At 39.5% G+C, this 24,034-nt stretch overlaps 2 protein-coding genes across 3 annotated transcripts in view; one reads left to right on the top strand and one right to left on the bottom strand.

Annotated features, from left to right (window-relative positions):
- Positions 1–10,772, top strand: part of Tgs1 (Trimethylguanosine synthase 1) — a 15,951-nt gene extending 5,179 nt beyond the window's left edge. The window contains exons 6-14 of the mRNA XM_069300797.1: positions 505–610; positions 1,312–1,426; positions 1,982–2,104; positions 3,558–3,698; positions 4,087–4,264; positions 6,496–6,627; positions 7,509–7,633; positions 8,703–8,876; positions 9,250–10,772. Coding sequence (XP_069156898.1) covers positions 505–610; positions 1,312–1,426; positions 1,982–2,104; positions 3,558–3,698; positions 4,087–4,264; positions 6,496–6,627; positions 7,509–7,633; positions 8,703–8,876; positions 9,250–9,357 — 1,202 coding nt within the window. The 3' untranslated portion in view covers positions 9,358–10,772. The remainder of the gene's footprint in view (positions 1–504; positions 611–1,311; positions 1,427–1,981; positions 2,105–3,557; positions 3,699–4,086; positions 4,265–6,495; positions 6,628–7,508; positions 7,634–8,702; positions 8,877–9,249) is intronic.
- Positions 10,580–23,850, bottom strand: LOC123745347 (glutamine-dependent NAD(+) synthetase). Of its 2 annotated transcripts, none has more exons than XM_045725826.2 (14): positions 23,707–23,850; positions 20,564–20,730; positions 19,074–19,244; positions 18,545–18,635; positions 17,008–17,153; positions 16,335–16,495; positions 15,808–16,004; positions 15,402–15,650; positions 14,395–14,585; positions 13,951–14,125; positions 13,222–13,400; positions 12,875–13,055; positions 11,627–11,794; positions 10,580–11,151 (listed from the first exon to the last, which is right to left on the bottom strand). In XM_045725826.2, exons 2-14 carry the CDS (start codon positions 20,707–20,709, stop codon positions 11,122–11,124), a joined length of 2,085 nt encoding a protein of 694 aa, XP_045581782.2. In that variant the 5' UTR covers positions 20,710–20,730; positions 23,707–23,850; the 3' UTR covers positions 10,580–11,121. The 2 variants fall into 2 exon arrangements, with proteins under 2 accessions (XP_045581782.2, XP_045581781.2); XM_045725825.2 differs by lacking the exon at positions 23,707–23,850 and adding an exon at positions 22,761–22,779.
- Between the last annotated feature and the right edge of the window lie 184 nt (positions 23,851–24,034).

The raw sequence follows: 24,034 nt of genomic DNA, 5'->3' as shown, positions 1-24,034 counted from the left end.
CGTGTCATTTTTTCCAATTCCCTTACTCTTAGTGTTGATTTCATCTTTTATCTTCATAGCAACCATTTGTCTGCCCACTCCTAGAGTTTGCTAAGGTCTATTTGCAATGCTCTTCAGTCCTTAGTTCATATTTCCCTCATTAGCTTTGTTTCATCTACAAATATTGATAATTACAGTATGAAGTTACACCCTCTGGTAAGTTAAAGACAATAAGTCCAGTTATTCAGTTATTAACTAGTAAATCTAGTTATTACATGGCTTATTGTATATGAGAACAACAATGGGCCTAGCACCTAGCCCTGTTAAAGCACATCTTTGGTGAGACCCTTTCCAAAGATGTTTATCAACACTTAGCACATGTCAACAATGCCTGTGGAAATGTGATCATGGGCAGATACAGCTTCTGGTTCAGATAGTGACTAAGCAACCATTCAAGACATTGAATTTCATGAATTTGATAACCAGTTTTTCATAAATTATTTGTTCTTTCTTTATAAATTCCAGGAGAAGTGTTCAAGATGCCTTTTCAAGAGAAGTTGCCAGTGTCCTGTGAATCTCAGCATCACTCTCTTCCTCAGAACCAACCTCTAGACACACTTAAAGGAAAATGGTTAGTCAAGTTTTTCTGCTACTGCAATATGCCAAATAATTAGGACTAAAGGAAAGGTATTAAAAATCTGAGGACAGGTGAATAGGAAAAAAAAGTTTTAGTGTACTTGCAAATGTTACATTTATAGTTAGATTTAAGGCAAATGTCATAATTGATTCCTTTCCCTTTGTCACCAATGTACCATTTCAGTATTACATAATTCTGTCATCTGTCACCAATCATTGGTTTCCAAAAATTTTCTTTCTAAATTTTCTGATTTAATTTTCTGCCGAGTAGTTTTTCTAATTGCATCTTGAGTCACTTATACAGGTTTTTAGTTCCTAATTATCTAAAGGAAGTTCATTATCAATATGATACAAGATGTTACTTATAATACTGTATTCTGAAGGTTTCCTCATCTACGTTCATGACTGCTTTCCGGACATTTGTTATTCTGCTTATATGCAACTGTTTCCACCATAATGTTTCGGGTCTTATTATTCCCCAGATTTGATTTACATAATTTGTTAATTGTTAACCAGTGTTTAATTTGGTATGAATTGTATTTATTGCCTAGTGCTGTTAAGATTCAGATGTTTTTCTTTCATACTCTCTTTATTGTATTTGAAATAATTCAGTATATATATATATTACAGTATATAATATTTATTTTACAATATTTATTGTTTTTGTAGTACAGAACTGTATTGTTATTTTTTTAGTTGGAATCGAGTTGATAAAAATCACAACAAGTTGTTTAAGTGGCTGCGACCTCTGGCTTGTTCTCTCCCACCATCTTCCACAATAAATCCTGCAGAGGGTGTTGTATTAAATGAGGTAAGAAACAATGGGTGTGTGTGGTTGTGTTATCATTTTGTCAGATTAATTTACTCATTGATATTCATGATAATTTGATTAACTCAATATTTTGTACAAACTTTTCATGTGTATTTCTAGGAGGTAAAGACAGTATAATTTTTATATCTGTTTCAGTGAAATGAAAAGATTCTGATGTTTAGAATGATTTATTCTTTGCCAGTGTTTTGCTGGATGCCATAAAAATTACAGTATGTGCTGTATATCTATATATATATATAGAGCATATAGTGCTCTATATGATGTAAGCTTCTCATATGATATAGATTGACAAGGAAAACCTAATCCTACAGTTGTCACACTAATTCCGGGACTTTTCCTCGGCCAAGTCCTTAAATTCTGTTCATCAAAGGTAGCTCATTGAAAGTCAAAATGGAAACCAGCCCTGGAATTTTAGCAAATTTTGACTATTTTTAGATGTCTGCTGATAATTTTACACTGAATGTTGCTTCTGTAAGTAACCATTTAAATTTGAACTGGTTTATTACCTTTCATTAAAATTTTAAATTATTTCAGTTCCGTGTTCATTCAGAAAAACGGGACTATCAGAGAATGTATCATTCAGTGGAGAAGAATGTTGCAGATGATGGTACAACACATTTAAATCTAGAGACTTTGAATTTACTTGATAATGAACAGGTAAGTGAAGTGCAGCTGTAACCTTTTGTTTGAGAGATTCCTGATGTATATGTAAACTTATTGTACACTGTCAGCCTTGCATCATGTTGTAAGGCACATTTCACTGCAGAATGTTACACTAGGGGGAAGGAATTGTTTTTGAGTCTTGTATTGGTGATACTATACATGAGTGCTTAATGCTTTGGGTGTGAAATTATACAGGTTTCATTAAAGTTGAGGTGAGACACTGCTGCCTTTATTAGAATGTTATAGCTCTTATCAACAAAAAGGGTCAAGTTAAAAAATACTTTCCAGTTAAATTTTTAGTGTAACACTCTTACACTAACTTATTTTTAAGTGTACTGTAATAATTAACACTTCGCTGGCCCAGCGGGCAACCCTCCGCACATCACAAGCTCGGCTAAGCGTTGCCCGTGAGCACACAACCTCACTCCAATGTTTAAAATCTCTTCAGCTTTCTCACCTCAATTTTCGTGCTACGTCGTTCAGTTTGGTATCAAATTGTTTGCAATAGAATGCTGTAAAGGAATATTTACATATAAGAACATATTAATTTCACTTTTTTATACTTTAGACCCACCATGCACCGCAAGGTAGCGCGAGCATTGCCCGTGGGCTCACCACTTCAATGTTTATACTATTTTAAGCTTTCTCGCCTCAATTTTCATGCTACATTGTTCAATTTGGTATCAAATTGTTTGCAATAAAATACTGTAAAGGGATATTTGCATATAAGAACATACAAGTCTCGCTTTTCTATACTTTCGACGAACACTCAACTTTTTCCTCATACATGTTTCTTTCAATGCTTTTGTCATGGATTGGCTCTGTTTTTGATCAGTATCCATTTGGAAGTCAATTTGCAGTGTTTATAAAACTGGTAACAATAAATACCCGAGATAAAATAACTGGAATGAGAGAACTTTTCGACTCGAGGAGAGGTCGCGGCTGTCACGAGAACAGTGAGCCTCCAGCGTGGGTGGGCACCCACATGGCGGGGTCAAGATCTCATGTGAGGTATACAGGGAATGGGAAGACGTTGACACACATTTTAAAATAAGTCCCATAGTATTCGGACAATAAATGGAATTTTTACAAATTTTTAAATTAATTAATACGACGTTTGCGTTATCTCACACACTTCAGTTTTTTGTTTTATGACAGAATATGTGTGATCAGGCAGTGAACGTGTTAAATCATGCATAATAATGTAGACATTTAATAAATGTTAGGCAATGTAAATTTACACCTAAGAACTTCCTTGCTCCTGGTATGAGAACTGTGTATGAACTGTGAAAAATTGTTAACATGTTTGAGGAAAATATTGAACTTCCACCATTTAAATGTAGATGTACAGTACTGTGATGAACATCGAAATATGCTGTAGCTGAAAAATTAGTAGTGATTGATTATCTTGGCATTGAAATATATAGATAATATGTCTTTTTCATAGGTGAATGATTCCTATCCAGTTTTTTCAATAAGTAATGATGTTGACCATGAAGACTGGACTAGAACATATACTACTTTTGATGAAGAAGGAAATGCAGAGTCTACAACAAGTGTTACAGGATTATTAAAGACGCAGGAAGAAGTAAGTCTTCTACTGGGGCCCTTGTGGAAGTTAACCTTTCAACCTATTCAAGTATTGTGTAGAGCATCAGTCAATATTCTCAGTTTCTTCCAGTAATGTATATTGTCTTGTCTTATTTAAATGAATTAATTTTGTTTGCATGTTTCATACACACTCATTATTCCTCATACACTCATTCATCACAGCATCTTGTACTTGCTGTGCAAGCATCTTGTACTTGTACTTGCTGTACTTGAGATTACATGTATTCTGGCTGACATGTAATCTCAACATACCTAGTTTAAAGGAGGTGCAGTGTATTTAGTAACATAATAAAACATGACATACTTTCAGCTATACTGTAGTGTTACTGTCACACGTTATTAATTCTTGCTTCACTTTTAACCAGAATCCAGAAATGGCAGAAAGAGCAACATGGAGGGAGATAATTTCTGGGTGCCAAATAGTAAATTATGGCGTGATAGCAGAGTCTCCACCACCTGACATTCCCAAGGATATACATAAATACTGGGCCCAAAGGCATCGTTTATTTATTAAGTATGATGAGGGTATAAAGTTGGACCAAGGTAATGTTGATTTGCATCAAGTTAACTGTACTGTATAATTAGAGATATTGAATGTGAGAGGACTATTAGATGAGTACAGAGATAGTTGATAGTGACCTTAGATAATTACAGTAGATTATAAATAAATGAACCTCGATGATGGAATTCACGCCAGAAATGTTTGGTGAATAATGCCAAAGAAATGCAGAGTTGGACAAAGTAACGAGAGAAACTTTTAGTCGGGGTGTGGAAATAGCACAAGCAGTTTACAATAAAATTTTGATTTTATGGATGCAAAGTAAACATAAGAGGGAGACAAGAAAATGGTAGTATGTTAAACATAGGGAATATGGAACTAGTATGAAGTGCTAGTTGCTAATGAGGACAATAGATTGCATGGTGATTGATGCATTTAAGTCAGTGGTTAAAAAAAAAATAGGATACCAGTACTGTAGGTGTAGATGTAGGCAGAAGGCTGCAAGATGGCGTGGAATGAATGTGAACAAATCACTAGTAAGAATAGTACAAATGGACAAGTTTATAAGCATGTGTGGTACAAATAGAATAAATAGAATAAGGAATTGAAATGTCATGGTGAGATGTGGAGTGCATAAGTATATAAAATGCAAAATTGAAGAGTTTTCTCAGGTGGGTTGGACATAATGAGTGGATGATGGTAGATCAGTGAATAGTGTATATTGTAATGAATTTGAAGGCAGGGGATGGATTGGAAGGCCAGTATGGCCGTCGATTGATCCAATGAGCAAGTGTGAGAAGATATGGGGAATGTGTGTGAACATGCACAGGATATACTGTAGTAAAAGATAGGGCTGGGTGGAAGCAGTTTATTGGAAGTATGAATGTATTTCTTGTACAGCAATGTATTTGGCAATTCATGAGAAGCACACACATCATGTCATGAAGTGATTGGGTGCTGCTGTGAATGACAACCTGGATGTAATGGTGTTTTTTTAATCTGTGATATATAATGTAAAGATATAATGAATGGATATGTGATTTTGTTTATTTTATATAATATATTAATCAACTTTCTTTAGCATTGATGCATCGTTTTCTGATTTGAGCCAGTGGCCAATATATACAATAGTTCAACAGGTGCACACACTCTTTGCCAGACTCTGATGACTCATTCACCCACTATGACAGTAACATTACAAATTGTCTTGCAGTTAGAGAAGGAAGACAATGTTGAATTTAACTCAGTCCGCCATCAAGAGACCAACTCACTATCATTTAATTGATGAACAAACATTAGGCACTACAAACTATCTACAAATGAAAATTTAATTACAGTCAGCCACATGCTATCCGAACCCTTTGGGACCAAGACTGAATGGATAACATGTTCCCGAACGCCCTGTGGAAGGGAACCCCAAGATGCAAGGGCAATACCTACAGGGTGCCTAGGGAAAGTGGCCTTAAGCACATGCAGCCTCAGTACTGATCAGTTACTCCTGGCCTGCACACCACATACCACAAGGCACAGAACTGCAAGGAGTCAGAGGCCAGAGTCGACGACTGCCACAGTCCACATCAGCTGAGGAACTGATAGCTGGAGCAGCCGGCGCAGGGGGTAGGGCCACTGCAGCCCCCTCCTCCTGGGTAGGGGTGGCTGCATGGACGATCGGCGCGACTTCGTTAGTGACATTTTCTTGTTTCCTTGTGTTAGTTTGGGAGTTCTGCCTCCCTATTCAGTTTTTAGGTAGCAATTTTTACAATGTGGGGTTTTTGTTATGCCTACCTTTCTGGTGCCAAACTCCGGTCGATGACAAACATGGAATGTTGACCAGACCACACACTAGAAATTGAAGGGACGACGACGTTTCGGTCCATCCTGGACCATTCTGAAGTCGATTGTGACACAATCGACTTGAGAATGGTCCAGGACGGACCGAAACGTCGTCGTCCCTTCAATTTCTAGTGTGTGGTCTGGTCAACATACTTCAGCCACGTTATTGTGACTCATCGCCTGCAAACATGGAATGCTTCCAAATACATGGGTCTTTCCATAGGCCATTGCTCCTGGTGCCTCTCTAAAGGGGCCAGGTTCTGGCTTGTGGTCCCCGGTAGGCTTAGATTTCCATTCGAATTGACTGATGCCACAGTCTAATACATGTATACCAGCCCAGTATAAATAAATATATATAAAGTATATATATTTATTTTCTGGGGAGCCTCCGGGACTCGCCCAGAAAATGGCGTTTCATTACATCGAACGCTGTTTTTTTCAGAATCATGGTATTCAGTGACTCCAGAGTTGATTGCTGCTCATCATGCTGATAGATGCAGATGTGATACAGTTGTGGATGCCTTTTGTGGAGCAGGAGGCAGTGCTATACAGCTTGCCTTGACATGCAACCATGGTGAGTGGTTTTCCAAATAATTGTTGCATCAAAATGTTTATATTTGAATATTTGTTCATTACAGTTTTTATAATGGTAGTTTATACATTTTGCATAGAATACTTGACCCGATTCTCCATAGTAGTATTAGGGAGAAAGGGTAGAAAAGAGACCAAGAGATGAACCAATGAAAGTGGAGAAGTTAGGTGTGATATCTACTTGGCTGATAAGAGCAAAAGGAAAATTGTTAATGATCTTGTGGGAAGTGACTGAGAATAGATGAATCTTAATCATGAAGGATGTATACAATGAATATTTATTTTGAATTGGCTAGTGTGCTGGTAGAAGTGAAAGAAAGTGCTTGGTGAAAAGGTGGTAAAACTAGGTGATAACAAAGTGGGTTTTGTGGATGGTATCGTAAAGAGAGAAAAGAAAAAAGGGGGGTACTGTATAATGGGAATAAATTATTTGTGAGGGAACATTGTGGTAAGAAAAATTAAAGTTTGAGAAAATAGGAGGCCATTTTAAAAACACATTAAAATGTGCAACATAGAGACTGGTGGAAAGCCAGGTAGGTGTATTATTAAATATAAAAGAAAATGTTAACTGGTGAAAAAAAGTAGAAGTAAGGTAGTTGGAGATAGTACTTAGTGAAAAATGTTGGTGGAATTGATGAAGTGCAAATGTAAACATGAGCAATTAGTAATGAACATTGTGGGTTTTATGTATGTATGTAGCCATCACAGTACCACTTCACAGGTAGAAATGAGGATAAATTTTGTTTGTTTTATATTACATTTTTAGTCTAATGAAGATCCTTTTATCTGAAACAAGGCAAGCTATTTGGTAGCATTACTAGAGTTGTGGATAAGACTAACACTTGTTTTATCATCTTCCTCTAGTGATAGCCATAGACATAGACCCAGAAAAAATTGCTCTTGCGCGCCACAATGCTAATGTGTACGGAGTAGCTGACCGCATTGAATTCATTATTGGAGACTTCTTCAAACTTGCCCCCATGCTGAAGGTAAATCTACTTCTCTTCATATCTTTGTTAAAGTCTCAGAAAAGGGACATTTTTCAGAAAATTTATAAAACATATCACTTACAGTAGTTATTTAGTTGATCAATACATTATTTGTGTCTAGACGTAAAAACAGTAAGAGTTGGTATGCATAGGGTTATAGGCTTCGACTAAGCTGACGTAATGTCTTTGGTATATATAAATGTTCATGGTGTGTATTTGTATTCAAGAATATTTTATTAAAATTGGAAAATAATGTCTTAAAAAGAATTCAGATTACAATGCCTTTACTTGCTTTTCCCCCTAAAAAATGTGCTAAAGTTTATTGGTATGAATGAGGAGATTTCTTTTATATTTACAACATATGCTGTGCAGTTTTTAAATTACATTTTGTGTTTTGTAGAAGATGGTAAGGGCTGTTTTGATTTGTGTATGCATATTATATGACCTGTTAAAGGGATGATGAAAAGAGGAAAATTCTTGAATGCGGGACTGTGTAGTAGAGCTCGGGGTATACCAACATGAGGCGTGGTCTGTATTGACGATTTTTGATGAATGTGTCTCAGATGACACCTTTAAAAACATAGAGAGATGTTTACATGGAAGTAATGTATAATTTGAAATAGAGAGAGAGAATGGTAACTAATGAAATGTAAAGATGGAGCAAAACATGTCACTGAAGTAGGCACCATGTGTATTTATGGTTACTATAAGGTATTATTATTATTATTTATATGGTGAAAATTGTTACTGGATTAAATTGGAAGAATACCTTAAGTAATCAAAAACTTGATATAGATTCTAGTAAAATGAATTTAAATATACAATAAGCAGGTGGCTGGAGTTTATTGTAATATAGTGAGTAATAGTATGTATGTAAAAGAACACTAATCTTATTTATTGCCTCTCCTCCTTCCCTCATTACAATCAACTTGAGAATAGTCCAGGACTTCTTTCTAGTGCGCGATTTGGTCAACCTATTTCAGCCACATTATTGTGACTCCTCGTCTGCATATACACTAATGTATATAACAATTGTAAAATTACTAATTGAAATTCACATTTTGCACAGGCTGATGTGGTGTTTCTTAGCCCACCATGGGGAGGTATAGAGTACCTTCGTGATGATGTATATGATGTGAGAAGCTTAGGTGGAGTGCTTAGCTGTGAGGAGCTGTTAGCTGCTGCACAAGCTATTACCACTGATATTGCCCTCTACCTACCAAGGACCAGCAACATTTATCAGGTTTGAATTCTCATACTATATTTAGTAACTCCTAGTTGTGTGGATTAGAATTATTATTTTTATATACTGTGCTGTATACCTTATCCAAGAATAATTATAGCTATACAAAGGAGATGTTTTGAAGAAAGTAAACCAAAGAAAGGATCAGTGAAGACAATATTTTACCATTCCTTGAAAATGCTTCAAAATTGTATGAGATTGATTATTTTCAAAACCTGGATTTCACAAGTGAGATGTAGGGATGAATATTGTGCCATGAATGCTTCAGATACATTTATTTTAGGTTTGAGGATTTTTTTGTATACGATAAATAAATATAAACTTTGGATACTGGAATATTTTTAATTTTATATTAATTTTTCTTTCTCAACAGATTATTGAACTTGCTGGCATTGGTGGCACTGTTGACATTGAATATAACCACATGGGGAGGAAGAAGAAGGCACTTACAGCTTATTTTGGAGACCTGGCTCATTACTGATCTATCATCAGCTTTGGAAAACAAATTATGTATATAATTAGGAATTTTTCTTGGATTAAATAAGCAGACAGTGATAGATTGATTTAGTTACACTAACTTTTCCTGTATCCTGGATACAGTGTAGGAGAGGCCAGCCCAGCAATATGGATACAGTATTATGGACTTGGAGAGGTTAGGATCCCATCATAACTTGTATTTAAATAGCTTTACATTTTTGTATTGCCAATAAATAATACCTGGGATGTAAAATTACTGGACTGCAAGTACTTCAGTTTTCAGTAACATTTATTCTTATATGAAAGTAAAGAGCCATATGTATTATATTATAATACAGTATTGCATAACTGCATTTGCAATGCAGTAATTACTGAATAAAATGTTTTTATTCTTATTTTTCTAAGTTTGAAACTAACCTCAGATATGAAAGTATAATAATAAATTATATTGAATAATAAAATACATAGAGCAAGGCAAGTATTTATCATTAAAAAGCCATAATTATGAACATTGGGAAAGTCTAAAGCTGATAGTTATGGTAAGTAGAATAAATTTCTAAACATTATTTTTGTAGCTCTATGTTATGGCAAGTGGAAAAAGCCAATTCATGTGTTATTTTAAGCTGAATTAAAAATTGTGTAGTAAATTTAATTATTCTTAATTGCCTTTCTCTTTAACTATTGTAACTATTCATTTGAGCAGAAACCATTTCAACTACGTTTTAACAGTAAGTTTTGTAAGTACAGTACTTTGCTATTCTTTTGCTATCAAGTGTAGTAATGGAAAAGCTTTTTCAAGACTTGCCATAATCTGGTTCGCATTTTATTATTATGGTAGAAGTCTGGTGTGTTTGCAGAGTAGAAAAAAAAAATTACTAGTTTCACTCATTTGTTTTATAAAACCGAACTTGATGCTCTCCAGTTTGGACTAGAAGTTTGTTTCATCTTACTACGGTCTTCTCCGTCTTATGTTGGCATTTTTTAACTACTAGCTATGTGCAGTGCAATGTATGTAGGTTTCATGGTTATACATTGGTAAATCTCATTAGTTACACACATGATGTGTGTAATGAATCATAGGAAATATAAGTGTCAAGTAGTCAATTTGACCTTCCAGCATTTTAAAAATATTACCTTTTATGGATCATAAAATAATCTTTGGACCACACTGTCAAAATATGGTTATTTTGTAGCTCCTAATTGTGGATGACATTTATACACTGCTACTGTATTAGGCATTTTATTGCTAATTTTACAAGAATTATCACTTTTTATTGGTCACACAACATACCTGAATTGTGGTAATGCATGACATGAAGTTATATACAGTACCTGTGTTTTATGATTGTATAATCTCAAGGAAGATGATAATTGTGATTGATTTGTATATTTTCTAATAAAAGTGTAATGAGAAAGTAACATTCATCTTCATTGCTTCCAATAGTTTAGTTTGACCAAATTTGTCATTTAGAACTGCAGAAAGAACTGAATCCATTAAAAACAAAGTGTACGTATTTGCAATGGATATTGGCAAGGTAATGTAATTACAGTATGAGGAGCAAGTGCAAAACCAGTATGATTACACAGCACTTGGAAGGGGTTATGAGGACCATGCCTAACCGCTCAGACCATTGGGAGTCAAACGCCGACCTTGCAGGAAACGAGGCCTTTTTCTATTGTCTAGTCTTAGTTTTTTTGTAGAAACTGGCAATTTAAAGTTCTGTACAGCGTAGTATCGAGTAGCAGTCAGGTGGTGATGAGGCAGTCTTCACTTTTTTTCACTGTTTAATTGTTCAACCTGTTAAAATATTAAATAGTGAATTTATGTAAGAAAATAAGACAATGTTCTGTCAGGAAATATGAACTGTGTTTAATACTGGTATAGTAGTGACTGCAGATAATTCTTGCTTTGAGAACAGCAACCTGCATTAATAATGAAAATTGACATTATTGATACAGCCTGTTAAGAGAATTCAAGGCAAGTATAGGTATACAAATAATTATTTGATCATAAAAATGCAGAATCATCATTTAGTGTCTCCCTTTTGTGATGTTTAGAAGCACATTCTTGAAGTGAGAGTGTTACAATGAAATGTTAGGTATTTAATATCATCTGTCACTCCACATTATTTTCAACAACTTCATCACAGAGAATCTGCACCATCACACTAATAACAGGAATATGATGCCATATTTATTCATTCATTTTTTTTTAAGATTATGTTTACAAGTGACTGATATAGGTATGGTTTTACTGTACTCCTATCACTTACCGCCCTATCAATGGCCGTAAACTGCCAGGACCAGGTGTGATTGTAGAACAAGGGCCGGTCGATATCTGGAGGACCCGTCCCTGGCACATAGTAGGGGGTTGCCAGAGCTGTCATCTTGTGCCGCTGCTGGCTGGACCACCGAAAAAATGCCTTTGTTTTTTCTCCCATCTGAAGAGAATTATGAGTTTCTATAGTACAGTACACACAAATCTTTGATTACAATGCATCCAATGAATTACATTTTTGTTTTGAGGTTTGAGGCAATGCTTTTATTTTTGAAGATTATTAATGAAAATACTGTATACACAGCAGGAGTTAATGTAAAATGTATAAAGGATGAAAAAATATTACAAAGAATTTAGTTTAAATGTTGCCAGACTACACTTGTTGTAACTTTATTAATGTTACACAGTTTCTTACAAGTTGGCAAAATTAACACTTAAGATAGGCTGCATGAAATGGTGGTTTGGATGGAGTTTGTTGGTACACTGCTGCTAATTATGTACAACAATACTTGGCACACTTGATGCAGTATCAGCAAAGAGATCAGATACAACATTTCTCCCTGATGTCAGTCCTCAGCTCTAAAAATGTTTGCTCTTGAAATTAAACACAAGACAATAATCCAATATTATTATTACTATTATTGAACTGGGTTTATACTCAGGAAATTTATTGGACATTTATAACTGATTTTGTTTGCAACTGTTATAATGTATTCATGTATAAAAAAAAGTGAATATTTATTGATTCATATTCATCCTTATAAATTAAATGGTATATAATGTTAATAAAAATAAGATGACCTATAAGACAATGCTAAGTGAAATAATTTTTTTTTTACAATTTAACACTAAAAAATATTATATTATATATTAAAATTGTTAGTGTGTGTGTGTGTGGCTAAGGTTAAAGCACTTGGGGCCAGCCTCACCAAACTATGCAGAGTAATTGGGGGAATGGTCATGGGGGGGGGGCAATGGGTCAGCCCTGGTTACCTAAGCTGCCTATAATATATTATAAACACATAAAAGCATAATATAAGATATTGTAAACACAATAACAAAATTATAACATGAAATTATAGAAACTTGTAGAACCTCTGCATTTTACATTATGGAATATGAGCTCTTGAGCTGTGCTGGGACAGGTGGTCACCCAGTACTCAATACAAATACAGTATTGTATTGCAGTAAAACTGACCTCTCATCAAATTTATTTATTCCAAGAAAAAATGATAAATAGTACCTGCTTAAGAGAGCATGTATTTCTCCATAGATACATTAGCCTGCTGAACATTGAGTAAGGACCACAATATTCCATTGCTTGCAGGTTCCTCATCACAGCCATCTCTTCCTCTGTTAGGGTTTTACCTTCGCTTTCTCTTGCTCTGGAGTCTACAATATCTTTCAGAACCGGAAGGTTTAGTCTGAAAATGAGCAACATAATGAAATTCTCCTGAACAGTAACATATACAGTATGTGCTGTTCAGTGTTCAGAAAGGAAGCACAATAATAAGAAGCTAAATAAATTACATGCTGATTTTCGTTATCATAATACAATTTTAAATGTAATGTTCTAATATGCAATCTCACTTGTCTTTAGCCCACAGCAAGAGAGCTTTCTCAATTTCTTTCTTGGGAAAGCGAGCCAGGAGGTTAACATCAGCTGAAGTGTCTCCGTATTTGGCCCAGGAGCCTGCCATGATGTTATCAGCACTGCTGGATGCCAGCACCAACAGCTCCCCTGTCTGGCCTTGTGACCACAGTCCCAGCTGATGCAGAGTCACACTTTACAATACATAAACACACTTTTCCTGGTGTATGCTACATGTTTGGTAAATACATAAAACGAGAGTAACAAGATTAAATATCAAGAACTTTAATTCTCAAATATTCGCATGCTGAAGTAGTATATACAGAATTAAGTGCAACAATTCTAAAATGATATTTAAATATTATAACTTAAATGTAATAAGTCTACCAGTCTTAATGAGTGTTATGACAAACATTTGTAAAGCAGGGTAGCTGATTGTATATGTATATGGACATGTATATATAACATTAAAATTTATGTAACTAGCTTCAAAAGATTGTCACTTGCTTAGCTAAACGAACTATGGGGCTCAGTTTTTGAACCCATTATGTGCCTCTGTAAACCTTTCCACCACTGCCCATGGGATGGGTATGGGGTGCATAATAAAAAAAATTGAATTGAATTGCTAAATTTCATTTTTACTGATCTGTAATATTCTAAATATATGCTGCAAAAAAGAGATCATATATCTTAATTGCTTGGAATACTTTTAAATAAGCAAAACTTACTTGGGCAAAGAGGTAGGCCATAGTCATGCGAAGGCGTGAATGGAGATGGTCGAAGGCTTCTTCTTCTACGGGTGATCCTCCCTGGTGCTGGTGTCTGGGGCAGGAGCCACTGGCTGCTGTGAAGCTCTCCATTATGGCCGACACTCCGCCCTCCACAGCTACGCTCTGGTACTTGCTGTTACACACGTGTTTACACTGTATTTATCCAACATGGTATATTATGTACTTCATACCCATCCTGTGGTGTGGTAATGGAAGAATTACAAATGTTTCTGTTGGGCTCAAGAACCTATTTAAGACTTTGTCATTATAAATACGAATAAGACTGGTTTCTTTCATGCTTGGGGTGCAGGAAGAATACATTACCTGTCAGGGGGGGGTATAAAATAGCCTAAGCTATTGTATTTTATTGTCTCAATAAACTTATTGGAACTTGAATCTCACCTGCCGATTTCCTTGGCCAGCTGGTGAGCCAAATGGGCGGCAGATGGAGGCAAGCACATCTGGTTGGCACTATGAGTGGCAGGTGGAGGCGAGGGCAGGTGGAGCGTGTACAGCAGGCGGCCACATAGTTCTCGGGGATCACTAGGCACATACTCCCCATCCTCCGTTATCCTCTGGATCTCACACACAACCTGCACTTGCAAGATGGGCTCAAGCTTTAGTACAGTGGATCTATGTGCAATATGAATTCATGTAATATAACATTTTCATTCACTAAATGGAAACCGCATTATGTCAAAACTACGCTTTATTAATATTGTACAAGGATCTTGCTGCATGCCTAACATTACCTTGCAGATTGATGAAGAAAAGGATCTTTGGTTCAAAGTCCATCACTCAATGAAACTTGCACAACAGGTAGGAGCGGCAATAAAAAAAAGGTAAGCAGACCCTAGGAACAATCAAGCTTACCTTTCCCAGGGCTGCATTGGGCACAGCAAATAAAAAATCCCCGGCATGGGGTGCTATTACCGCTAGGAGGCGGCCTTTGTTCCCAGCAGATGCATTTTCAAGCATTGTTGTGGCAATCTTTTCCTTTATGGGACTATCCCAGTGGGCCTGTCTGTGGTCTTTAGGGGCTTGTGGTCAGAGTAAAAGATGTGCAATGGTTTCCCATTGATTGGCTGCTGCAATCAACTTAGGATCATGAGTTCCCACTGAGTCTCTCATACGCTCTGCTAGGATCTTCCCAACTAATTCGTTGGCTGCTGTGCATGAGGATAATAATGCTGGAAGCTCTACCTCAGTTATCTTTTGTATGCCTATTTCGCCAAATCTAACTGGCAGTGTGACTTGGTCCCACTGGCTCTCATCTAAGTCTACATTGAGAGCTTTCCTGAAGACAGACAGATAGACAGACAGGCAGGCTGGCAGACTGACTGACTGGCTGGCTGAATGAATAAATAAATAAATAAATAAAACAATATACAAGATTAACTATCGCTAACCTCTTTATCCCCAGCAGCGACGGCGTCGACAATCTTGTGACACATGCAGGAGACGATGGCCGCCGTGGCCGAGGAGTCTACGTCTCCAGCGAGAGATAGGAGGAGCCCCTTCCTTCCGGACCTGCGCAGGTAGTCCCAAAGCCAGCAGGCAGGGCCCTCCACCACCTGCTGCGCCACACTGGGCACCCAGGGCACCACCGGATCACAGGACGGCAGGTATGCCACTTCACTGCACAGGGAAAAGTCTACCTGCAGTGTAATAGGTCTGTATAGTTCAGACTGCTAGTAATTAATGATACTGATTGCAACTCTTCATAAATATGAATGTATGCACTTATCGGTTTACACAAATTGATTTTTGAACACTGACAACACTACATTGGAACCTGAGCATTCATGGCAGTACCTGGACCCTGGGGTAGGTGGGGCTAGCGGCAGCTTGCTCGCACCTGCTGCGGAAGAGGCTCCTGTAGCGGCGGACGGTCTCTAGGTCCAGCGTGGCCGTGACCACCTCCACCTGCGCCAGGCTGTACCCCGCCGCGCACCCGACTATCTCGCCATTCATTCCGATATACGCGTCTCCCGCGAAGTAACCCGAACTGCCTGAGGCAGGGAGCACGCTACATTATACATAGCCATACAGGGCGAATTTCTCCTGCTCAGTGTAACTTGGCAAGTACAGATGGTCGTGTCAGTAATGACAGGTACACATAGTCGTGTCAGTAATGAAAGGTACACATGGTCGTGTCAGTAATGACAGGTACATGGTCGTGCATATGCAAATGAAATCAGATATGTAAAAGTTTATGAGAAAATTTATAAATATGATTGCCAAACAATTTTGGCAGTCTGCAAAGTCCTGACGTAACTTAGCAATAAATGCGGCCCTTTAACGATGCACAACTATGGTAATTAAATGGGGAATCAACTCACCGTCGCAGCCTCGCTGGTTAGCGAAGAGGTAGCAGCCGCCAGTCTTGGCCGTGGCGCGCCTGACGCAGCTGTAGGTGTCGTCGGCGGCCCCCAGCTCCTGCAGTGCCCCGGACCCGTTGCAGATAATCTCCACGCCATCCAGGGACATGGCCACGTGCGGGCTGTTGGGGCGTGGCGGCCGTGTCAGTCACTCGTAGTTTGCTCTTATTCAAGTACGTTTATTGAGACAAGAAAATACATCTCAAAGGGATAAAGTAGCTTAAGCTATTTCTACCCCTTTGCTCTTCTTGTTCACCTGACCCACATGTCACCCAGTGAAAATCATAATACTTTGCTACATTCCAAATTTTGTTGCTATATTTCGGTGAAATATTAATTATTTATGGTAATGGGGGAGGTACTAAGAACACAATAGAGAAACGCCAAGATTAGATAGGCTTTAATATCCGACGACGAATCTTTATTTGATTTGATGAAGCCCTTAGAGGCGATATTTATTATCTGTTAAGTAAACTCTCATCTTTGTGTTTCCTTACATTAATTAATTACATCTGTTGGTTATTGTCTTCCATGTGATGTATTATCATATCTCACGGGTCAAGGAATTAATCAAATAGCATAATTATTTGTAAGTCCATCTGAAGAACTGACACAAATACGGTAGTGGAGTTACCTCTCCGGGTTCCATAGCTCCACACACATCTCGTAGCCGATGGTGGTGTCCCTGGTGGCGATAACAGCGTCCCCGAAGAGCACGGAGGTCTGGCCGGCGACGCTGGTAACACAGGGAGGCAGCAGGTGCTCCTCCACCTCCCGCACCTGTGGCGCCACGGCTCTGCTAAATTTACCGCTGACCACATCGGAAAGCTCCTGACATCACTACTGATTCCTAGTTTGTTTTGATGTTGAGCTGAAGGTCACTCATCTATAGGAGGCTTATTAATGTTTTGGCACTAAGCGCAAGTATATTTTAGTCGTGAACATAGCGCAGGGAGCTGTGAACCATTGTGGGACAAGACGATAAAACCTGCATTGCTAGACAATATTTACATTTCAACACTTTTGGCACAAACAGGAACTTTCTTCAAGATCTAATATAATTAGATGTAATATAAAATACGGAAGCCATCCGTGTATTCTCCCTAGTGGATATCCGTCCATTTAAAAAAATATTTGGTCATCAGAAAGTGTTCCTTCAGTATCAAAACTACTTTAAAAATTGTGTAACACCAGAAAAGAGGAGTGCTCATGACTATGCAATGACCCTGTGATCAGGTTTACATAGGATAGAGAGAGCTTACGATTTGAATTAATATTAATAGGCCTTAAGGGCAGACATTGTGAATAATGCTGTTTACTTGACAAATCACCATAATTCGGACGTTTACAAACTTCTATAATAGTAATAATTGCAAAAAGAAAAAAATGCTCCAGTAGCTCTTTCTGAGGAAAACAACCGTTTTATCGTTAGTGAAAGTTATGTTAACTTGACCTCCCTGTGCAGTCATTATTTGTGCAGTCACTTTAACGTAATAACAATACACAGTAACAACAAAACAAGAACCAAAACAACTATTGTTATTATATTTTTACTCTGCAAAGTACAGCCATTAGCAAAGTAAAACGTCAATACACGAGTGAAGGATTTGCAGCAGTGCTTCTAACACAAAGTGAGCGAAGCACTGCTCGAGAACAAATCAAATGTAGTTTTAAACAGCCCGTCCTCACAAACAAAGGCTAAAGTCCATTCCATGCACCCGCCAAACCCCCTGTTTATGAATGGAAAAAACTGTTTACACACGACTCACCGCTGATGACATTCGAACACTTCTTGAACAAGTGTTTTGCTGCGACTTTTGTTCGATTCACAACACTGTAAATGGTTCGCCCAAATACTTCAAATGCAAATAATCGCCAATAGAACTTAACCATCTAACCTTCGCCTAACTATACATATAACTTATACTGTATAAACTAATTTTATTATTCACTAATGGAAAACAAACCAACTTTAAAACGTTAAACAAACGTTAAAATTGACAATGCGTGTTTGGGGGGGGGGGGGGGGGGGACGGCCGCCGCTTTAACGAGCCTGGCCTGAGGACAGGCCAGGCTTTCAAGTCAAGTGTCAAGTGTATTTCCTTGATAAAGAGGACTAAGGAGGCTAGGCTACTCATGTGACGTAGTGTAGTGTGAGGCGTTAGTGTTACCTTGCGCCAGGGAGTGAACCAGCGGCCCTCCCTCGACCCCATGTTGAAGTTGTTAGCGACGATCATCTTGGGCCGGATCAGCAGAATTCTCCTAAGGAAAGCATACATGATTTTTACATTACAATATTATTACCTCTTAAATCTGACAAAAATTTAATCAGCTAAAATATCTATAGTATGGTTAAAGTTTTCCCGCCATAAGAATGTGATGTTGACACTTCTTTGCTGGGATGAGACCTTCACTTTTTGTTTACCAGTCATGACGACTTTATATCATTAAAGAAGAACACTCAAGCAAGCCCGACTAAGTTACTAATCCTTTATAAATCCAAGTGTTCTATAAGTCACTACCCAATTAGTTTATTTTTTCATTAACTAACAAGAAGGCACTGATGCTGTTGGCCACGTGTGGTGAGGACGGCCGCCGCTTTAACGAGCTCGGTCTGAGGACGGGTTGACCCTCGTACAATGACGGAGATCAACGATAACCGCTGTCAGAATATTGTTGATATGAAATATATTGACTTACTTGTTGAAGAAGACAAGTTTACAGTTGTAGATGACGTTCTTGTGGGAGACTGGGAGGCCTATATCCATCATGATGTCAGCGCAGGCCGGGTGCTGCATTATCTGGGACACCACCTCCCACGCTCCCTGCAGCGTGTCGCTCTCGTGGTAGTGGTCCCCACAGCTGTACCCCCTGTGGACGGTGGGTCATGAACTGTTGCTGTACCCCCTGTGGACGGTGGGTCATGTACTGTTGCTGTACCCCCTGTGGACGGTGGGTCATGTACTGGTGCTGTACCCCCTGTGGACGGTGGGTCATGTACTGTTGCTGTACCCCCTGTGGACGGTGGGTCATGAACTGGTGCTGTACCCCCTGTGGACGGTGGGTCAAGTACTGTTGCTGTACCCCCTGTGGACGGTGGGTCATGTACTGTTGCTGTACCCCCTGTGGACGGTGGGTCATGTACTGGTGCTGTACCCCCTGTGGACGGTGGGTCATGTACTGTTGCTGTACCCCCTGTGGACGGTGGGTCATGAACTGGTGCTGTACCCCCTGTGGACGGTGGGTCATGAACTGGTGCTGTACCCCCTGTGGACGGTGGGTCATGAACTGGTGCTGTACCCCATGTGGACGGTGGGTCATGAACTGGTGCTGTACCCCCTGTGGACGGTGAGTCATGAACTGGTGCTGTACCCCCTGTGGACGGTGGGTCAAGTACTGGTGCTGTACCCCCTGTGGACGGTGGGTCATGAACTGGTGCTGTACCCCCTGTGGACGGTGAGTCATGAACTGGTGCTGTACCCCCTGTGGACGGTGGGTCAAGTACTGGTGCTGTACCCCCTGTGGACGGTGGGTCAAGTACTGGTGCTGTACCCCTGTGGACGGTGAGTCATGAACTGGTGCTGTACCCCCTGTGGACGGTGGGTCATGTACTGGTGCTGTACCCCCTGTGGACGGTGGGTCATGTACTGGTGCTGTACCCCCTGTGGACGGTGGGTCAAGTACTGGTGCTGTACCCCCTGTGGACGGTGGGTCATGAACTGGTGCTATACCCCCTGTGGACGGTAGGTCATGTACTGGTGCTGTACCCCCTGTGGACGGTGGGTCATGAACTGGTGCTGTACCCCCTGTGGACGGTGAGTCATGTACTGATGCTGTACCCCCTGTGGACGGTGGGTCATGAACTGGTGCTGTACCCCCTGTGGACGGTGGGTCATGAACTGGTGCTGTACCCCCTGTGGACGGTGTATTTGATAATTTTCACGCCGTGACCAGTGTACCAAGTAATGGGATAATATTGATTTTTTTTATGAAAACTTGCAAGATAAGAAACTGGAACATTATCAGCAGTTTCCGAAAATTTAAATAAAAAGTATATCACGTTAAGTAAGTTGTTTCAGAGATAAACAAGGTGAAAGGTGAGAAGGATCCTGCTTTATTTCACCGACTACGGCCCCCTAGGAGACGTCTTCGCATGGAACACAATAAGCGATATATATATATTAACTTACGTGACGTCCAGCTCTGGCCCGCATCTGTACCTGGCCCCTGCTGCCCTGGCCCGCTCCACCGACTCAATGATTCGCTCCATGTTGCCCTGGAAGTCCATGGCCCACTGATTAAGGGTGCAGGTGGCCACGGTGGCCACACGTCTCATTTTCCCGCTCCTCTCACCCACCTGCAAGGACACAGTGGTGAGGGTACATAGTCGTAGTCTTAAACAACGACAGTAAGCCATTGTGTTACCTTCATAACATTATCTTATGATGCGATGATTTAGGCTCGTGGCCCTTTATGAGTTTCCCGCAAAAGAATCCCAGTTCTCCTGACCGTGTGATACATTATTAATATGAAATTAAATAATGAGCCTTGTGGTCCAGCCTGACGAGGACTTGGATATATATTAACTGCAGTGAGAGTGATGGACACCGCCTTGACCACTATCTGAGAGAGAGTGAACACCTAAGAGACATTAGAAATATGTGTAGAATTAAGCCCCATATTGTCTGAGTTAGGAAAATACTAATTGTCAAATATAGATACTGTTCTTAAGAGATTCCCCCATTTTACAACCGCAAGATAACGTAAGATTTTAAGAGTTGACAGATGTTAATCTCCTAGTTTGAGAAACTGTTCACTTGAGACGGTTAAGCAAGTCCCATTTGCGTTTGGGTATAAGTGACAGGATGAACAACCCAGCGGGTTTTCTTCCTATTGGGGAGTGTTGTACATGCTGCTATGGCTGTGTGTCCACTCACAGGATGAGTGGCGCTGCCCAATACTGTCACTATGGTGGTGTGTCCACTCACAGGATGAGTGGCGCTGCCCAATACTGTCACTATGGCGGTGTGTCCACTCACAGGATGAGTGGCACTGCCCAATAAACTCGCCCTTCAGGGCAAAATTAAAATTAAATTATGAACTGAAGAATATGTTTATATTATATGAAGCTCGGCAGCAATTGTATATGCTAAAGGGGTTTTCTGTAGAATACACATTCTATCACAATCTTACTCTTCTGTAGTGATAAGAAATGAAAGTACAATCTTAACTATCAAGCAAAAGAAGTTACTAAAACACAATATAAAGATACACTGTCAACATTCTAATATTCAATTGTATTACTATACACTAACACTATACTAGTCAACTGTGACCATGATGGCTCCACGTGGAGGACACGTGGTTGGTTACCCCAACCATGTCGACGTGATCAGCCATACAGCAAACAGTTTAAAGTACAGGAACTTGTGTGTTTGTAACATAAGCATGTAAACAATCTAGGTACCTGATACGGAGGAAAATGAGGGTCTAGTCTTTGTATAAAATGCGTATATGCTCACCTGTCATGCCCACCAGGCATGCCAGGGCGGATGTCTGTCATGAGGTTTTTCTAAACTTAGAAAATTATAAGTTATGGCTCAGTTAAGGATCAAATATAATAACTGAATCATAAGAAATTCCACAGGTTGATGGGCCTTAATCCTAACACCAACCCAGTGATCAGGAGATAATTATAACACCGCCATAACTCTACAGCTTGGGGTGGGTAAGTGTTCCGTCGATTTATTATCTTTTGAATAGAATTTGTTCTTCATTTGTGTGTTGAGCTTGAAGCTGCTGTCAGGTGAATGAGTTACGGTGTTTCTTTTAAAGTAGATTTTCTGGATTAACGTTTTCTAATTACAATAGTATTTTAAGGGTCTCTTATGAGATCAGCCTTGTCTTGTCTGGTTTGATGTGGTGTTAGTTCTGAGGCCCTCAGCCGCTCCTGGTATGGCTTAGTTCTGGGATGATTTTGTCGCTCTGTGTTCCATCTCCAGTGTAGTTACATGTTCTGTTAGAGGTGCTGGAGGTCTCTATGCTTGGACTCTGTCGTCCAGATGGCGGCGCACCATCTGCCCCAGGAAAGTATACAGCTAAATAATCACTTTATTTTCCTTGAAGTCAGATGTCCAGGATATTATCACTAGTTGGACCTACATCCCGAGGACTGTTTTCCAGGTCCAGGAGTCATCAAGCGTTTATGTGGCCACTTACGAAACATGTACATCTTTCCTTCATCATGGCGGCTTATAGTCTGTCTATTAAACAATTATCGAGCTTCGAAACTTCTTGACCCAAAGTTATTATTTTACAGACGATCTAAGAGCGCTTTGGGCCTCATAAAATGCTTAGTAAATGTAAAAGAAGGTCGCCATGACTTACCGATGATATGATCTCTAGTTAGCTCACAACCTGATCACTTATCTCCCCCATGGGGGAGGGAGACCCCATTGGACCCCCCGTGGGCCGCCCTGGGCCTCCCATTGGACCCCCTTCCTTGAGCGGCCTCTGGCCTCCGTGCCTGTGTGAGATATACAGGTGTGCAAGGGGTCCTCTGGACACGTATCCCCCACACTGTATCTCAGAGGGACAATAACACGAGTCATGGCAATCACTTGGTTTCTTTATCCAACAATCAGCGTAGATTATTTTGTATTAAGGTGACACTGGTGGCGGACAAAGCCGGACCACTCCCAGAACTCAACCATAGTGACATTATTACCACAAGTTATATAATGTCTCATGTCTTTATCTAAATAAAATATAGAATTATGCGAATATTTCTGTCTATATTTATATGTACGAGAATTACACACCCGGGATGAGGTTAACTGTGTTCTCGCAGCGCAGTTGTCCTTCTTGACTGACAATCTGGTGCGATTCCCGGGTGGGACAGAAATGGTTGGGCACTTTTTTGTTTTTAACTCAATTAATGCCTCTGTTCACCTGGCAGTAAATAGGTACCCGAGAGATGTGGGGCTGCATCATTGCATCCAGGGGAGGGTCAGTAGGTCGACTCTGGTGGGGGTGGGGGGGGGATTTAATGCAAGGAATGCTATCACTGTACCAACTTGATTGTAAAAGTCAGTATATTCTTATTCTCCACTATCACTAAGCTTCTCCCTCAAGTTAAATTTCGTATGATACTCCATAGTATAATTTTGGCCAACACTCTTACGTAGCAGCTATATGCGTTGCTGGCGAGGAAAATGTTGCCTGGTTACCTTACCTTACCTTGAGGTAAGGCAAGAAGCAAAAAATCTATGAATAGTGAATTTCAGAATATTGAAATCCTTCACTCTGAGAGTAAACTGAAGACTTAACTTACTAGAGCAGCCACGAGAAGCAGCAGCAGCGTGCTTGTAGCAAGGCAGTCACTCGTGTACTGACGGACCGCGGGAGGCACCACCCACGTTCTCTTGCTATTGTTTTGCTCTGGTAGACTGACACAAACATGTACGAAAACATGACAAATGAGTCTACACTCACTTTAGGCGCTCACGTCGCCTTAACCATGTCGGGGGTGGAGGTGCAACTCGTCCTCTTAAATAATACATCACATATTGACGTCAAACTCCCCCCGACGGACAAAATAACGTAGTTATAAATCATAGACACACACGATGGACAATCACATTTTCTATGCGTGGATCTGT

The sequence above is a fragment of the Procambarus clarkii genome, chromosome 44 (assembly GCF_040958095.1).
Source record: "Procambarus clarkii isolate CNS0578487 chromosome 44, FALCON_Pclarkii_2.0, whole genome shotgun sequence".
NCBI classification, from domain to species: Eukaryota; Metazoa; Arthropoda; class Malacostraca; order Decapoda; family Cambaridae; genus Procambarus; species Procambarus clarkii.
Note: the sequence above shows the minus strand (reverse complement) of the source record. Positions and strands in the feature narration are given on the sequence as shown.